Source organism: Monodelphis domestica, chromosome 2 (assembly GCF_027887165.1).
Source record: "Monodelphis domestica isolate mMonDom1 chromosome 2, mMonDom1.pri, whole genome shotgun sequence".
NCBI lineage: Eukaryota > Metazoa > Chordata > Mammalia > Didelphimorphia > Didelphidae > Monodelphis > Monodelphis domestica.
The window spans coordinates 402,538,445-402,553,699 of NC_077228.1; the positions used below are offsets into that span (position 1 = coordinate 402,538,445).

General features: G+C 34.8%; 1 protein-coding gene across 6 annotated transcripts in view; it reads right to left on the bottom strand.

Annotated features, from left to right (window-relative positions):
• Positions 1-15,255, bottom strand: part of ARHGAP18 (Rho GTPase activating protein 18) — a 236,912-nt gene that overhangs the window by 50,973 nt on the left and 170,684 nt on the right. For all 6 annotated transcript variants that reach the window (XM_056818752.1, XM_056818755.1, XM_056818753.1 and 3 more), the window contains 3 exons: positions 9,831-10,006; positions 3,762-3,927; positions 1,098-1,189 (listed from right to left, as the gene is read on the bottom strand). In XM_056818752.1, the coding sequence (XP_056674730.1) occupies positions 1,098-1,189; positions 3,762-3,927; positions 9,831-10,006 (434 nt within the window). The remainder of the gene's footprint in view (positions 1-1,097; positions 1,190-3,761; positions 3,928-9,830; positions 10,007-15,255) is intronic.

Here is a 15,255-nt window from a genome sequence, read left to right on the forward strand (position 1 = left end):
TATTGTTTAGATATATATTAAACTTAATAAATAGTTCCTGAATATATAATAACTGGAGTAATGAAAGGAAGGTTAGTCTTGGAAGGTTTGATTTCCTTGCATAACTGACATGTGAATTGAAAGCTGAATATATTGGTGACTTGATAAAATTAGAAAATGTTGTTGAGCTCCACTTTAGAAAAAGGACCTGCTAAATTAAACTTGACATGCTCAGAGTAAACTGAAAAGCTTAGGGAATGCACACAGATATAAAATATTCACAAAGGTAGAATACTTCTTAAAACCAAGAATTCAGTAGTTGTGGCTTCATCCATGGGATAACTTCTATTCAAGAAGACCACAACTCTATCTATCACACCTTAGTGAGTTGTTAGATAATGAATATATCACTGTGGCTAAAGCTATCACTTGCTGGTCCACTTGTTAGTGATACATCACTCAGAGACAAAAATTTCTGGCCCCAATCGGGTCAAAATCTTTCTAGTTTTGTAAGACCTGACACGTCATAATACTATCAGTAATAAGTTCTGATAATCCAGAGTTACTTCCATGTCACAACAAGGTACTAAGATAAGGTTTTAATGGAAGAACTGTAAAATTCCTAGCCAATTTATGAACATTTCCTACGACATTCAAATTCTTAATCCTTTTTTTGGCAATGATACTTATGGACCCCTTTCAAAATAATATTCTTCCAAAATTTATAATTTAGAGGAAAATGCTACATTTCAGTTAGATGCACATAAAAATAATGTAGGATTTTTTTCTGAATCAACTTTATGGATTCCCTGAAACAAGAAGCCCTTTTAGACTGTGTTTTAAGGAATTAAAGTCTCAGTCAAATAAAAGCAATCTGAATTGATTACTGAATTGTAATACCTAAAGTTAGTCAAGTAATCATTATTCAACATTAATCCCCCAAAAAAGTAAGTCTGTGAAATATATGGTACCAACTCTTGAAACTGAAGCAATTACTGTACCAAGTGTAAAGACATAACAATTCAGGAGACTCCATTATAAGGATATCAATGCCAAAACCATCAGCCTTCAGAATTCACTGTTCCCAAATCCAACTGACTTACTCGTTGTCTACTCACTTTTTGAAAGATCAAGGGTATTCTCATCCCCGGGACTCTCTTCTGATCCTGTTCTAGCAATACTGACAGAGGAACACCAAAAAGACCAGAGTCTGCACAAAGCAAAAGAAATAGAACATTTCACATCTATTTCAAAGTATGAAAATAGGGATAGAAAGGCATGATTTCAAAGTCATAAGCTTTCCTTGCACATTTGGAGCCCTTGACCTCATATTCAGTATGGCAGAACTGAATGAATATGTGCAATCAGGTTACTAAGTGTAATCAAACTAAATATTCTGGCAAAAGGCAAATATCCTTTCATATCTTCTCCCACAAGAGTGGGAACTTCTATTTTAGCATAGATCTGAATTCAGAATGCTATAATGAATGAAATAATATAAAGGGACCATCTGCTTTTTCAGAACTCAGTTGGCAGTATGACCTTATTCAGCAAATCTATTCAGAAAATATAATGTAAGGCAAAAAACTTGGAAAAGATGTATGGAACTTTAAAAAGATCAGAAAAAACTAGAGAAATTTATTTAACTATGCTATCAATCATCACATCATTGAAAAGAACTGCTGCTACTTCACATCCTGAAAAGGATCCAATACAGAAAAACCATTCACAAAACTTCCCTTAAACAGAGGTTTAAAAAAAAAGAGGTCATTTCTATTTATGTTCAGAAAAATATTTTTTATTGGAAGAGAAAAACTAAATTATCTTCCAAGAAACATTTATTGAGCACCTACTATGTACCAGGCGCTATATAGTGAAGGTACATAGAAGTGAAACATTCTCCCATCATTATGAGTTCCTGAAAAACAAGGACTAGTTCTGCCTTCCTTTGTGTCTCTAGAAACTAACACAATGTCTGGCACATAGTTAATTAATCAATTTTAGCTAATTGACAAACCTTAAAGATCTTACATTCTTTGGGAGGAGGAGCCATGGTAAATATATATGAATACAAGCAAAATGAATACAAGGCTATTCTATTACTTTGTAGTTTACAAAGCACTATATCTCATGAGAACCTCAGAACTATCTATTTACAAGTATCATTAATCTCCTTTTCAAGATATTAGCCACAAGTAGCAGAGCTCACTCAAGCTCAAGCCCTATAGCCTTTTCCCCCAAAACTCTTATCTTCTGTCTTAGAATAGATATTAAGTATCAATTCCAAGGCAAAAGAACAGTTAAGGTCTGGGGAATTGAGGTTAAATGATTTGCTCAGAGTTACACAGCTAGGAAGTGTCTGAATCCATATTTTAACCCAGGACCTCCCTACTCCAAGCCTGGCTAGCTGCAGTCCTATGATTTCAAACCATATATATTATCACATCAACCCTCAAAAAACTGGCAAGTTATTTTACTGTTAATTCCTCTTCTCTAACCATCAGTCCAAACTATATAAGAGGAAGGAGATCCTCTAGAATAGGAGAGAGCAGAATGTCTCAATCTCAAACCCATTTACCATAAGTATAATCTTCAGGACTTCTCAGGAGAAAAGAGCACCAAGATTTAAAACAAAAGCATAGTTTAAAAAAAAAAAACCCTGTAGCTTCTCAGTGATTTTCTAAGCAATTTCTACTCAGTTTCCATTATAGGAAATCCCTATATGGTTCAGTAAGAGTGCCCTGAGGAACTATGATTATGCTATAAAAACCCATGGAGGGTCTTTGGAAAAAGGTATAAAAAGCAAAACTGAGATGTGAACAGAGTTGTTGCACAGGTTAAATGGGCATATAATTGATTCCACTCCAGGGACAAGGATTGGGCTTGTCATTTCCCTAGCATAAGGACTAAATTCCCAGGTGAAGAAACTCTCTTTACCAGTGTTGGTCTGTATGTTCTCTGCAATTCATGATCTTAAAGAATTGCCTAGAGCAATGAGAGATTAAAAGATTTGTCCAGGATTTCACAGCTAGTATGTCTCAGGTCTTCCTGGCTTTAAAGCTCCCTTTCTTGATTCCACTGTATTATTAAAAAAATCTGATTTCACTAAATAAGGGGTAAGTCTAGTTCCTGTATAATGTTTCACTGAAGGAGAATTTATTAACAAAGCTTGATTGTCTAAATAGGCTGATAGCATTGCTATTAGTAAAGCTAACAATGACCAACAAAACAATGGTGGATGTTGGGGAGGAAAAAATCACAACCACCTCAAGGGGTCAGACTACATTCTGTGAAATTTTTAAAAAGTCATCTTTATTCTCTTTCAGTCACAGAAATAGGCATGAAATTAATTATTCCAATAGTAGAGCTTATATAAGGATAAATGGTCCTTACATAAGCTCTACTATTGGAATATAAGATGTGATTATTAGTTCTTAAGCACTGTTCTCTAGAGATGAATTTGCAGATGAATCGATAAGTACACCAAACACAGCACAGAAATGTAGAATTGCCAAAATGACAGCATCAAATGGAGTGAGAAGCCATCCCTCCTTCTGAATTCTCTTAACAAGAACTTTTAATGGTTTCTTCTTATTTGCCCCCAGTGCCCTATAACATGATATAGTGTGTTCTATACTTAATACGTGAGCTGTGAAAAACTCAATATTACAACTCTGTCACTCATACTTCAGTTTGTTGCGTGGGCATAACGGCAAAAAGCCAAAATCATCTTTACTGCCATTTCATGAGAGTATTTAATGATTTTTATTAAACACCTTTACCTTTTGTTTTCATTTTCACAGCTTTTTGGTGCTTGAGTTCAATTCCAAATACATCATACAGTGCTGTCAACTCAATGAGAGCCAAGCAGCAAACTTTCTTCATGTCCTGGGGTGCCAGGTCACCGATCCTTGTGTTACCTGTTTTGTCCTTTGGAAGTCTGAAATTCTAAAAGAAATGCCACTAATGAAGTAAATATTTACAATATAAACTTGCTTTTAAACATGAGGATAAAAAGGACTAATTTGTTTACAAAGAAGTTAAAATGGGGATCAAGAATTATTTTAAGGGAAAAAAGACTCAAGTGACTACATGCTGACCTTGATTAAAATTACATTTACCATTTACTTTAACTTTCTCTGTCTCTCTCCCTCCCTCTCCATTTCCCTCTCTCTCTCTCTCTCTCTCTCTCTCTCTCTCTCTCTCTCTCTCTCTCTCTCTCTCTCTCTCTCTCTCACACACACACACACACACACACACACACACACACAGAAAGGGAAGGAGGTAGTATCTACATTACAAAGAAGACAGTAACGTAGAGAAATATATAAAGGGAGATAAAAGAAAACCAGTTGCTTAATTGAAGAATTAGCCCAATGCAGAAATCAAGTGTTAAAACCTTGGAACAAAAGTTATCTGAGACAGCCAGCCCGGTTGGCTTAGTATTCCCCACTCTCCATTTCTTCCACAAACTTTACCCTCCCAAAGACCACCTATACCCTAAATATGTAAAAGAAACATCAAAAGTACATTTAAAGGTCTAGAATGCACATAGCAAATCTTCCCAGTATGGCCCATCTCCACATCCAAATATCTTGTCCATAGGAATAGGTACTTCCCACTCATTTAAGCATGAAGGAGTCAAATTCTGAATCCCTAGTCACAGATAGTGTAGGAATAGAGAGATAAGGGAAAATGAAAAATTGTCTCTAAAAGGGAAAGAGGAAAATTTGACCCTTCCCAGGGCCAGTGAAGTGTAAAAACCCTTTGAGACAATACTGAAAAACACAAGAGTTAAGTTTATTTTGTAACTTAAGGTTAGGGAACTGATAGTCAAGATAAAAAAATGTCACTGATTCTACAATTCTAAATCTCCAACCAACCTTCTAGGCCTCTCTCACGAGGAAGGTCCTTAGGTGGATTTTTCACCACCTACATCTGGGTCCTTCTCTCTCTCTCTCTCTCTCTCTCTCTCTCTCTCTCTCTCTCTCTCTCTCTCTCTCTCTTTCTCTCTCTCTCTTTTTAGTACAGAAAAAGGACAAAGTTAAGGTCTTAAGAAAGGAATTTTATTTTCTTCCCTCTTTGTGTCTCACTTACATCTGTTCCCTTCCCCTCCCCTAATCCCTGACCTGGCCCTCACTAATTCTAGATCACATAGTTTACAATTCTATTTAATCAGGGGGGAAAAAATAGCATTGAACAGACTAAACTGAGTCATGAAAGAAGACAAGAATAATACAAAGAAACAAAAGAAAGAAAGAAAGCAGTATGTGGAATAGAGAAAATTTGCTGACAATCCCCAACCCTGTCTCTTCTATTTGCTCTCCTTCCTTTGTTTTCTTCATGATCCCTGTTGGAATTATTTTGGCAAAGATACCAGAGTGCTTTGTCCTTTCCTTCTCTGACTCATTTTACAGATGAGGAACTGAGGCAAACAGGGTTAAGTTACTTTTCCAGAGTGACATAGCTAATAAATGTCTGAGGTCAGTCTTGAATTCAGGTCTTCCTGAATTCCAGGACCAGTACTCTATCCATTGTGCCACCTAACCACTCTTTAAGACAATAGAGTTGCTCCACCCCCCCCCCCAAAAAAAAACAGGATCATTGAAGCATTATTTTTTTTAAGCGGAAAAGAGAACAGAAGGAAACACCAACAAACAAGATAGCTTTGAAACATACACAATGAATATATCATAAATTAAAAGGAAAAACAAGCTCTACAGAATATGGATTTAGAATTTCACACATAATCTTTATTTTATGTTCTACTTTGTATGTGAAAAGGCTCCTTTTATTTGATGTTTGTTAAATTTAGAATGTATTTTTTAATCTCATGTACTGACCTCTGATAAATCCACCCCTCCTACTATTGGGACACAACTACACATTGATACATGCAAAAGCCAAGTATTGGTTATCAGAATCATCCGTTACTTTATCAGTCTCAGTCTTCTACACATGCCTGCTACACACACACACACACACACACACACACACACACACACACACACACATGCGCACACACAAATATATCTATATATCCTAGTAGGCTTCCTGTCATTGGGACAAAGAATTCCTTTTGAGAAAAAAATCTTATTTCCTTATCTTTTTTTCTGATCGAACAACAGTATTGTTGGAATCTCTATCTCAAATGAATTCAAAAGAAAAAAAAGACTGAAATCTTTTACATATATGACTAGCCCCATTGTTTACAAACTATTTTTAAAAAGATTTTTATTAAAAAAAAAAACCAACCACACCTTTTTCCAGGAGTCAGAGTAAGTTGTTGTAATAACATATAAGAGATAAGTATAAAAGGCATTCATTGTTTTCACTATATACTCGTCTTTAAACATATTCAGGGACAAGTTCAAATTAGATTCTTGTAATTCAATTTCCCTTTTGAATCTAGGTTATCTACAAGGCAATCATGAGCACTGAAGAAAGTACCCTCCAAGTTAATATCTTTTTTTTGCAGTTTTGGTTTGGTTTTTGCTATTTTTTTCCACCCATAGCAACCACCCATTCCTATAACGTTTTGCTCCTATTAATACTTGATCATCTAATTCTCACTAAGAATGGTTTTCATTAAAATTTACTGAACTGTAGTCAGTTAAGTATTTTGAAATTAATATTTGACTTTTTTTTAACAGAACTTGGGGGAGACAAAGTCTAGAACTGTAATTTCATAAAAGGAAACACTTTATGAGGAAACTTCTTCCACACCTTACCTTCTTTGAAAAGTGTCCAGGATTCCAAAAGGTTAAGGACCTCACAGACAGTTGTCCAGGGGCAACCAGGTGGCTCAGTGTATAGAGAGCCAGACCTGGAGAAGGGAGGTCTTGAACTCAAATCTGATCTCAGATATTTCCTGGCTGTGTGATTCTGGCAGGTCACTTAATTAATCACAATTGCATAGCCTTTACCTCTCTTCTGTCATAGAATCAAATACTTACATTTCCTGGTTCTAAGAGTGAAGGTAAGAGTTTTAAACAAATAAAAATTAAAAAGGGAAAGTGTTTTATAAAAAAACAGTCTCCCAGCCAAAACCAAAGCAAACCCAAAACAGGTGGCTAGGTGATTAGAAAAAAAAAGGTAGAATGGTAGACCTAGAATTGGGAACACTATTGTTTAAATTCAGCCTCAGTAAATAGTAACTATGTTTCCCTGGCATAGTCACTCTGCCTCAGTTTCCTCATCTGTAAAATGATAATAATAATAATATTAAAAATGTTTATTTCCCAGAGTTGTTGTGAAGATCAAATGAAATAGTAATTGTAAAGCACTTGGCTCATTATGTAAAGCCATTAATAAATGTTATAAAATATTTGCTGTTATTATTTAGGCTCTCTATCCCTTTTGATGCATTACATCTCTTGAATTATTAAAAAAATAAGTGGGATCAGGAAGAAGGACAAGAAAATTCTTCTATAAATCAGTAACTCAGGGTGGGTAACTACTGTTAAGATATTTAAGTTTAAGATCTACTTTCTACTATGAGGGAGATATGTTATCAATCCAGAGATAAAATAAATAGTATCAGTGTGGTGACTTCATAACTTCCAGGTTGCTAGCCCAGAACTAATGGAATACGATCTGGTGAGGTCATTACATAACTGCTAAGAATGGCACTCGGATTTTTCTTGTACCTCATCTTAAACTCATAATTTTGAACTGCTAAAGACCAATAGCTAACTATGCTGTCCAATATTAAATTAAAATCTAGTTTTAACATTCCAAAAAGAGAAATTTAATACAATAATTGAAGTATTATTCCAGATATTCAAAGAATCCTAAAATATTATTACTTCAAGCATTTGGCTTACCTAGCAATTTTTTTTTTAACACAGTACCCAGTAAAAAGAATGAGCTCTTTATCCCCATGTTTAATTCATGCTAAAACCTTTAAATATTTATGAAATTTCCTCACTTTTTTGTTTAGTTAATGGAGTAGATTGTCTAGTTTGTTGAGAGCAAGGAATGTGATTCAGCAGAAGCTACCCTGTCTTTTTGCTTGCTTAAAAATAGAATTAAAGACTTCTCAAAAATTCAGTGTTTTTAGAAGTCATATTGCTCAAGAAAGACATCTTTCAACATAGGTGCACCTTTTGAAGCCTCCCCAGAATTAGGCACCGAGTAGGGAATAAATATTTGCTGTTTTGACTTTTATCCACAGTGAAGTATTATATGCCTATAAAATGAAGAGGACTGACTACAGCCTCTGTAAGGTCACTATAAGCAATAAAATTCAGTGACCCTCTGACTATCCTGAATGATGCAAGACAAAAAGTTGGAAAGTAAGCCAATATTATGCACATGTATTATTTGACTTTGTGATAAAATAGTTTTCTCCTCTAGTTAATTTTGTCTCTAACTTCTTTGGCAGACTATTGGCTATAAATTTTACTTTCTTTATAACAGTAGCTCATGTTTCTATAATGCTTTATACTTGGCAAAGCACTCCTCACAATAACCCTCAGATTTGTTTTGTTGTGTTTTTTTTTTTGGTTCAGTCATTTTTCAGTCAGACTCTAAATGACCACATTTGTGGTTTTCTTTGTAAAGCTACTGGACTGTTTTGTCCCTTCCTTCTCCAGGTCATTTTACAGATGAGGAAACCAAGGCAAACAGGGTTATTTGACTTGTCCAAGGTAACACAACATAATAATTTGAACTTGGATTTGAACTCAAAGATGAGTCTTTCTGACTCCAGACTCAGGACTATTGGGCCATCTAGCTATCACTATATTACATATTGTTCATTATTTTTTAATAACAGCTAGTGCAAAAATTTTCACTTCTTTTTTTACAGATGAGGAAATTAAGGCCCAAGAAGTAAAATGAGTTACTTAAAATTAAGACACACTTGGAAAAGAATTAGTACTAAAATTTGGACCAGGGGCTTTGATCCCAAGCCCAATGCTCTTTTACTTTTATCATATTAATTTCCAAAACTTAGTTTACTATGTCTAATATGTTATGGACCAAGAAACTGAAAAACCAAGGTTATTAATAAACAAGTTTAAATGGGAAGTAATGAGATTTCAAATGGGGTTGTCTAACTACATGAGATTTAGCTTCTTGATTCAGTGCTAGATTTAGAATACAGTTGAAGGAAGCCTGGATATCTGGACTATTCAGATGGTTACCCTATCTGCTACACTCCTGCCTTCTTTGGAAAGGAAGTGAAAAAGAATGTATTAATTTGTCAAATAAAGCAACTAGAATGAAAAGATGCTATTAATTACCCACTGGATTTGTTTTTACAGCAAAACGGAAGCTTATTTGCATAAGATCCCTTGGCCAGATTAAAAGAATTAGACATAATTGGTACTTAATCAATTAATTGACAGATGCAGACTCCCATTCTTACTCATATCAAAGCATATCTCTAAGCCATGCTAGTTAATCAAAGCAATGGAAAGTTTAGCATCCTTGCAGACAAGACCTCTCTTCACTACCATCAGATAAAAATTAAAAAATAAATTTGACTCCAGAATGATATATTTTAAAGAATTCATGTTGAGAAAACAGCAGCATGAGACTTTTTAATGCTTTTAAAGAAAGGAGGAAGGGAAGCAATAAGGTGAAAATTACTGTGTCATACTCAGAAGAAAATAGATCACAGAAATGAATGCTTATATCTATGAAATCACATAGCTATTTAAATATTATATGATGTACACAGCTCCAGTGCCAAAATGGAATTCAAAGAACTAACATCTGAATTAGAGAGATAAAGTCAATATTCATTCATTCATTCCTTCCACATATGTTGAAAGAATGCATGCTGCATAAGGCATACAATCTTAGTGTTCAGAGGCATCTGATGCTTCAGGAGATATACATACAGGTAATGAATTGTACTCGTCTTTGTTCTCCCGAAACTTTTCTTTGGAGGTCTCTTTCTGATTAGCTGCTTGTTCGGCAAAGGAAATCTCTAAGTTGATGTCTGTTTCAGAAGCTGGGACATCTTCAGGCAGACATGGACTGTTCTTCTCACTAATTCCAAGATCAGAGGCCAGATCTGGAAATGAGACCCAAAGCCACCAATATTACAAAAGCTATTCTTAGCAACGTATTTTTTATTAAAATATGTTAATGCTCTGTGTTGATGTAAATGCTTTTCCAACAAATCAAAGCATAGACATTTTCTGATTCATCAGGCAATCTTAATTTTAAAAAAATAACTAGCATTTATATAGTGCTTTAAGTTTTGCACACAGCTAGATGGCACAGTGGATAAAGTACTGAGCCTAGAATCAGGAAGACCTGAGTTAAGATTGAGCCTCAAATACGTCCTAGCTATATGTTTTTGGACAAGTCGCATAACCCTGTTTACCTCAGTTTCCTCATCAGTAAAGAATCAGAAAAGGAAGTGCTAAACCAATCCAGTATCGTAGCCACAAAAAACCTAAATGGGGTCACAAAAAGTGGAATGTGACAGAAAAACAACTAAACTTTTTTTTTTCCTTAACCCTTACCTTCTGTCTTAAAATCAATCTTGGAATCTATCTTAGAGTCAATCCATTTGGTAACTAGAGAATGGATTGCAGATGAGAGAGGTAGAGAGAGGGTAGAGAGGCCAACTGGACTGCTAAAGAAGTTAGAAATGAATAGGATCTGAGGTAGTGTGGATGAAGAGAGGAGCAGATGTGAAGGATGGAGAGGGAGAATAGAGAATTGGAAACAATATGGAGAGCAACTGAAGAGTATTGATCCTAGCTTGTAAACATGGGCAACCAGAAAGGTGATTGTCTCCTGGACAGATATAGAAATAAGGAGATGATAGGGTAAGTTCGGAATGTTGAATATAAAGGCAGAAGAAGAGTGGTAAGGGCTAGGCAATGGAGGGTTAAGTGACTTGCCCAAGGTCACACAGCTAGCAAGTTTCTGAGCCTGGATTTGAACCCGACATCCCTTCTCTAAACCTGACTCTTAATCCACTAAGCCATTTAACTGGCCCCAAAAATGACTAAACTTAAGGTTTATAAAGGGAATTTATGTATGTCACCTCATTTTATCTTAACAAAAACTCTGTGAGGTAGGAGCTATTTTTATCCCCATTTTATAGATAAAGAAACTAAGGCTGAAAAAGATAAAATGACTTGCCCAAAGTCACATAGCTAATAAGTATTAGGCAGGATTTGAACTACGGTTTTCCTGACCCCAAATGTATTATAACACCTAAAGATCATAAGGAAAAACCATTCATTTGTGGACAACTTATCGAAGCACCTCTCCAGACTAGCTCTTAGAAAAGAAACATGCCAAATATTACAAGGATCCCATTTGAGACATTTCTCCAAAAAAGTGACAGAAGGGCTTCACCCTAAAAATATAACTTTTAAAAACCCAGAGTAACATTTATACATGGTGAAGGATTGAAGGAGGACATTACTGGATGCTATTTATACATAAAAAATAAGATGACATATGGAAAATCAAAAACCAAACAGGAAAATGGCACATAACAAAGAGACTTTCCGAGGAAGCACACATACAGAATTATTAACTAAATATTCATTCATCTTTACCTTCCCTATAAATAACCATACCTTCAAACAGAATAAGTGGATACGAGTTATATTAAATTCATATACTTGAAATAAATTATATTCAAAAACACTTAGTAGCCATTGACTTTACAAAATTAAAGAATAAGTTAGTGAGATAGTACTGTGTATTAAATATGCATTTGGTTGGCAAAGGAGTCATATGACTGGCTGGGATTTTTTAATAGCACCAACACCACATTTCTCTACCTGTTTGGTTCTAAAAAGTTTCCCGGAATAAACTCCCTCACCACTCTACCTGCCCTTTACTGGAATTTCACCTACTTAGTATTCTGAGAATTTCAAAACCAGAAGTGCCAGAAAGCTAATAGCTATGAGACTCAGGGCTGGAGGCAGCTGGTACCAAAAAAAAAAAAAAAACTGGTAGGAGAATACAAAGGTACTCAGAGGATCCTAGGGCCACAGATATTAGAGATGTTCTGAACTCCATCATTTCCAAGGATTAATTTTTTTTCTCCAGTCACAAGAGACTATTAATATTCTAAACTTCTCTTCTAATACAAGTAGTTTCGACTTCGGATGATGAGTCTCCTACGTAAAAGTCTCCAGGAAACTTTTCATCTTTGATTATAGCACATACTAAAAAAGCCTGGGTGAGAAACATTGCATTGTGTTTTGTTTTGTTTTGTTTTGTTCTTTTCATCTTATTCATTCTGTTCAGTTTAAAAGCTCTGAGTAGCCCAATAAAAGCATACACACCATCGACACCTGCACAGTCATACAAGAGTTTGATGAATTTTGAAAGACTCCTGGGAACACTAAACAAAGACAGAAACTTGGATTAAAATGAAGATATTTTGGAAGAAATCAGAATACCAGGAATTTTGTGTATGTGTTATTTTTAAATCTAAAGAAAAATAAGAAATATAAATGTAACTGTATGTAATTGGGGATACTTTATTTTTCCCCCATACCTACTTATGTTGAATATCACAACTAATTAAGTTCATCTTGTGTCCCTTTACTCTAAGAAGCACAAATTTGAAGCTTTATTACTATTGCTAATATTATTGATAACAGTGATAATTATATACACAACTAAATAATGGGAGACACAAACATGTCACCAATGATTATTAAACAATGCTATTTCTTCTAAGAACCAAACCCAAAGTACAAATACATCTTTCAATATTAGCTTCCTATTAACTGTTAATTTTTGTTTTGTTTTGAGGTAGTGACCAAAGGGTCATGAATAGGTTTTTTTTTCAATCTATTTTGCCACTGATTTATTCTGGTTCATACTTTTCTGTGACTGTGTGCTTGTTACCTAGGAAACAGCTATAAAGAAGAAAGCTGATTGGTCACTTTTTAAAATTAGCAACTATTTTGTACTACCTTATATGCAGCTGAGAATTTTTGAAAAAAACATTCTTTCTCCCTGAATATTTCTTCCCAAAAAACAGTCCCAATGAAGACACTAATTGGTTTCTCCGAAGCAATTAGATCTTGCTAGAAAGAACACGGGCAAGTAGAAGAAATGGGACAAGAATAAAGATATAAAACATGCATGAAACAAAAATTTCCTCCCCCACACTGAGAAAGAGTAATGAGCAGAAGCATACAGGTTAGCATGACTAGCAGTATATCTAGTTGTCAGGTTGTGATACAGAGAAGAATCCCTTTCAAATGAAAATCAGAGTTTAGTATATAAGTCACTACCCAGCAGGCAAACAGGTGATGAATCATATCCATCACAGAATAACAACTGGATCATTGTTTATTTTCATATGGGAATTACCACATGGTACAAAGAGAAGCCATTTGGCTCTTATATGAAATTCCTACGGTATGAATCTTATAATTCCTATCTCTCGGTTTCCCATTTCTTGAATGGTGTCAGAGATATCATGCCACAGATAGCTTGTAAAACTCCTTAAAAATGACTGTTCTCTTATCATTCATATTCATATTACATTCAAATGGAAAAATCCAAATCCATAGGGAATTTTTAATAAAATTGTTTTTTTCCTTTCCCAAAGTAATAGATAACAGTTTTTTTAGAAGAATGATAGATTTTCCATTATATTTTGCATTATATTTATTCAATAAGAATATTATGCCATTAACAGAGAGTGTCTGTGTACACAATAATGGGGAAATATTTTACAGATAATTAAGGCCCATTTTCAAATGTGTAAATCCTACATTTATCACCAGAGCAGTCTTATAACTGTCTAAATTAGAGAACAAAATAATTTAAATCAACATGTATAAAAATCAAGCAATTAGAAAGGCATTCTGAATGAATCACAGCACCTCCATCCTTAGGGAGCCTGTTAAGATAGTCACATTTTTGAATGAGCCCCAGACAAGTGCCTCCCATCATTCCCTTCAGATTTTTCTGCTGTTTGCCTAACACTGGTTTTTTTCACTGGCTGAAAAAGAGCAATACATAGTACTGAACACAGGTGCAGTTGTAAACACTGGGAGACTAGCATGGCTTTACTTGAGTTTAATTGATTCTCTTGTTATGCTAATTTGAGGATCTGTGCCCACTTCACAGTATGCTGGCCAAAGCAGATGTAAATCAGGAAACAAGTAGGTCACATTCCCCTTGCCCGGTTGGTACAAGCACCACTGCTGGCAAGAGCTAGCATGATGAATTGGCCTTTTACAACTTCCCACTTCTATAGACTGCAGCTTGGATTCCAGAAAAGAGGGGAAAAGACCCCATGGTTAGGCTCTCTCTAGTGACTGGGTGATTGCCAGCCACAAAATCCTCAAAGACCAAAGCATATATTCATGCTAGCATAAATTGTTCATCCTTAGTACTAAGCCAGCATTCTGGTGGTCCAAAGTTATTTTTCCAGCCAATAAATGTTTGCTTACGAAAGAAGTTATTTTGGGGAAAAAAAGAGGGAGAAGCTATACCTGGAGACAACTAATCATTTTATAACTATATGGAATTCTATACCCACAGATTGCAAATAAAACAACATTAAATATTTATTAAATAAATAATAGCTAGCATTTATAGAGTGCTTTAAGGTTTACAAAATGCTTTTCAAATATTATTTTGTTTGAGCCTCAAGCTAACCTTGGAATTAGGTGCTATTATCATCCCTACTTTACAGATAAGGAAACTAAGGCAAACAAAGATGAAGTGTCTTATATAAGCTAACATAGATAGTAAATGTGTACAGCAGGGCTTGAACTCAGGTTTTCCTGACCCCCAGTCCAAATCTCCATCAACTCTTATTATCTAGCTGCCTTGTATATTAAAGATAAAGGCATAAGACATTTTCACACATAGTATTTCCTATAACAATTAAGACTGGAGAAGAGTAAAAAGGCAAGTTTCTATGACTCTAGGAGGGAAAGCACAAAAGAAAAAGGTTTCCCAAGAGGCAAGTGACAAGACATTTTAATTTACAATTTAATTTACATTAATTTAATTTACAATACAATTTAATTATTATTACTAATAATAATAACAGCTAGCATTTATATAGTACTTTTAAGGTTCACAAAGCATTTTAAATATATTATCTCATTTAAAGAAACAGGTAGGGGCCTAGTGGTTTGTGTCAGGAAGACCTGGATTCAAATCCAGACTCGAGTACATACTTTCTTTGTGACCTTATACAAGTCACTTAGCCTGTTTGCCTCAGTTTCCTTATCTGTTAACATGGGGGTAAACATGATACCTACTTCACAGGATTGTTGTCAGCATTAAATAAAGTAATAAATGTAAATC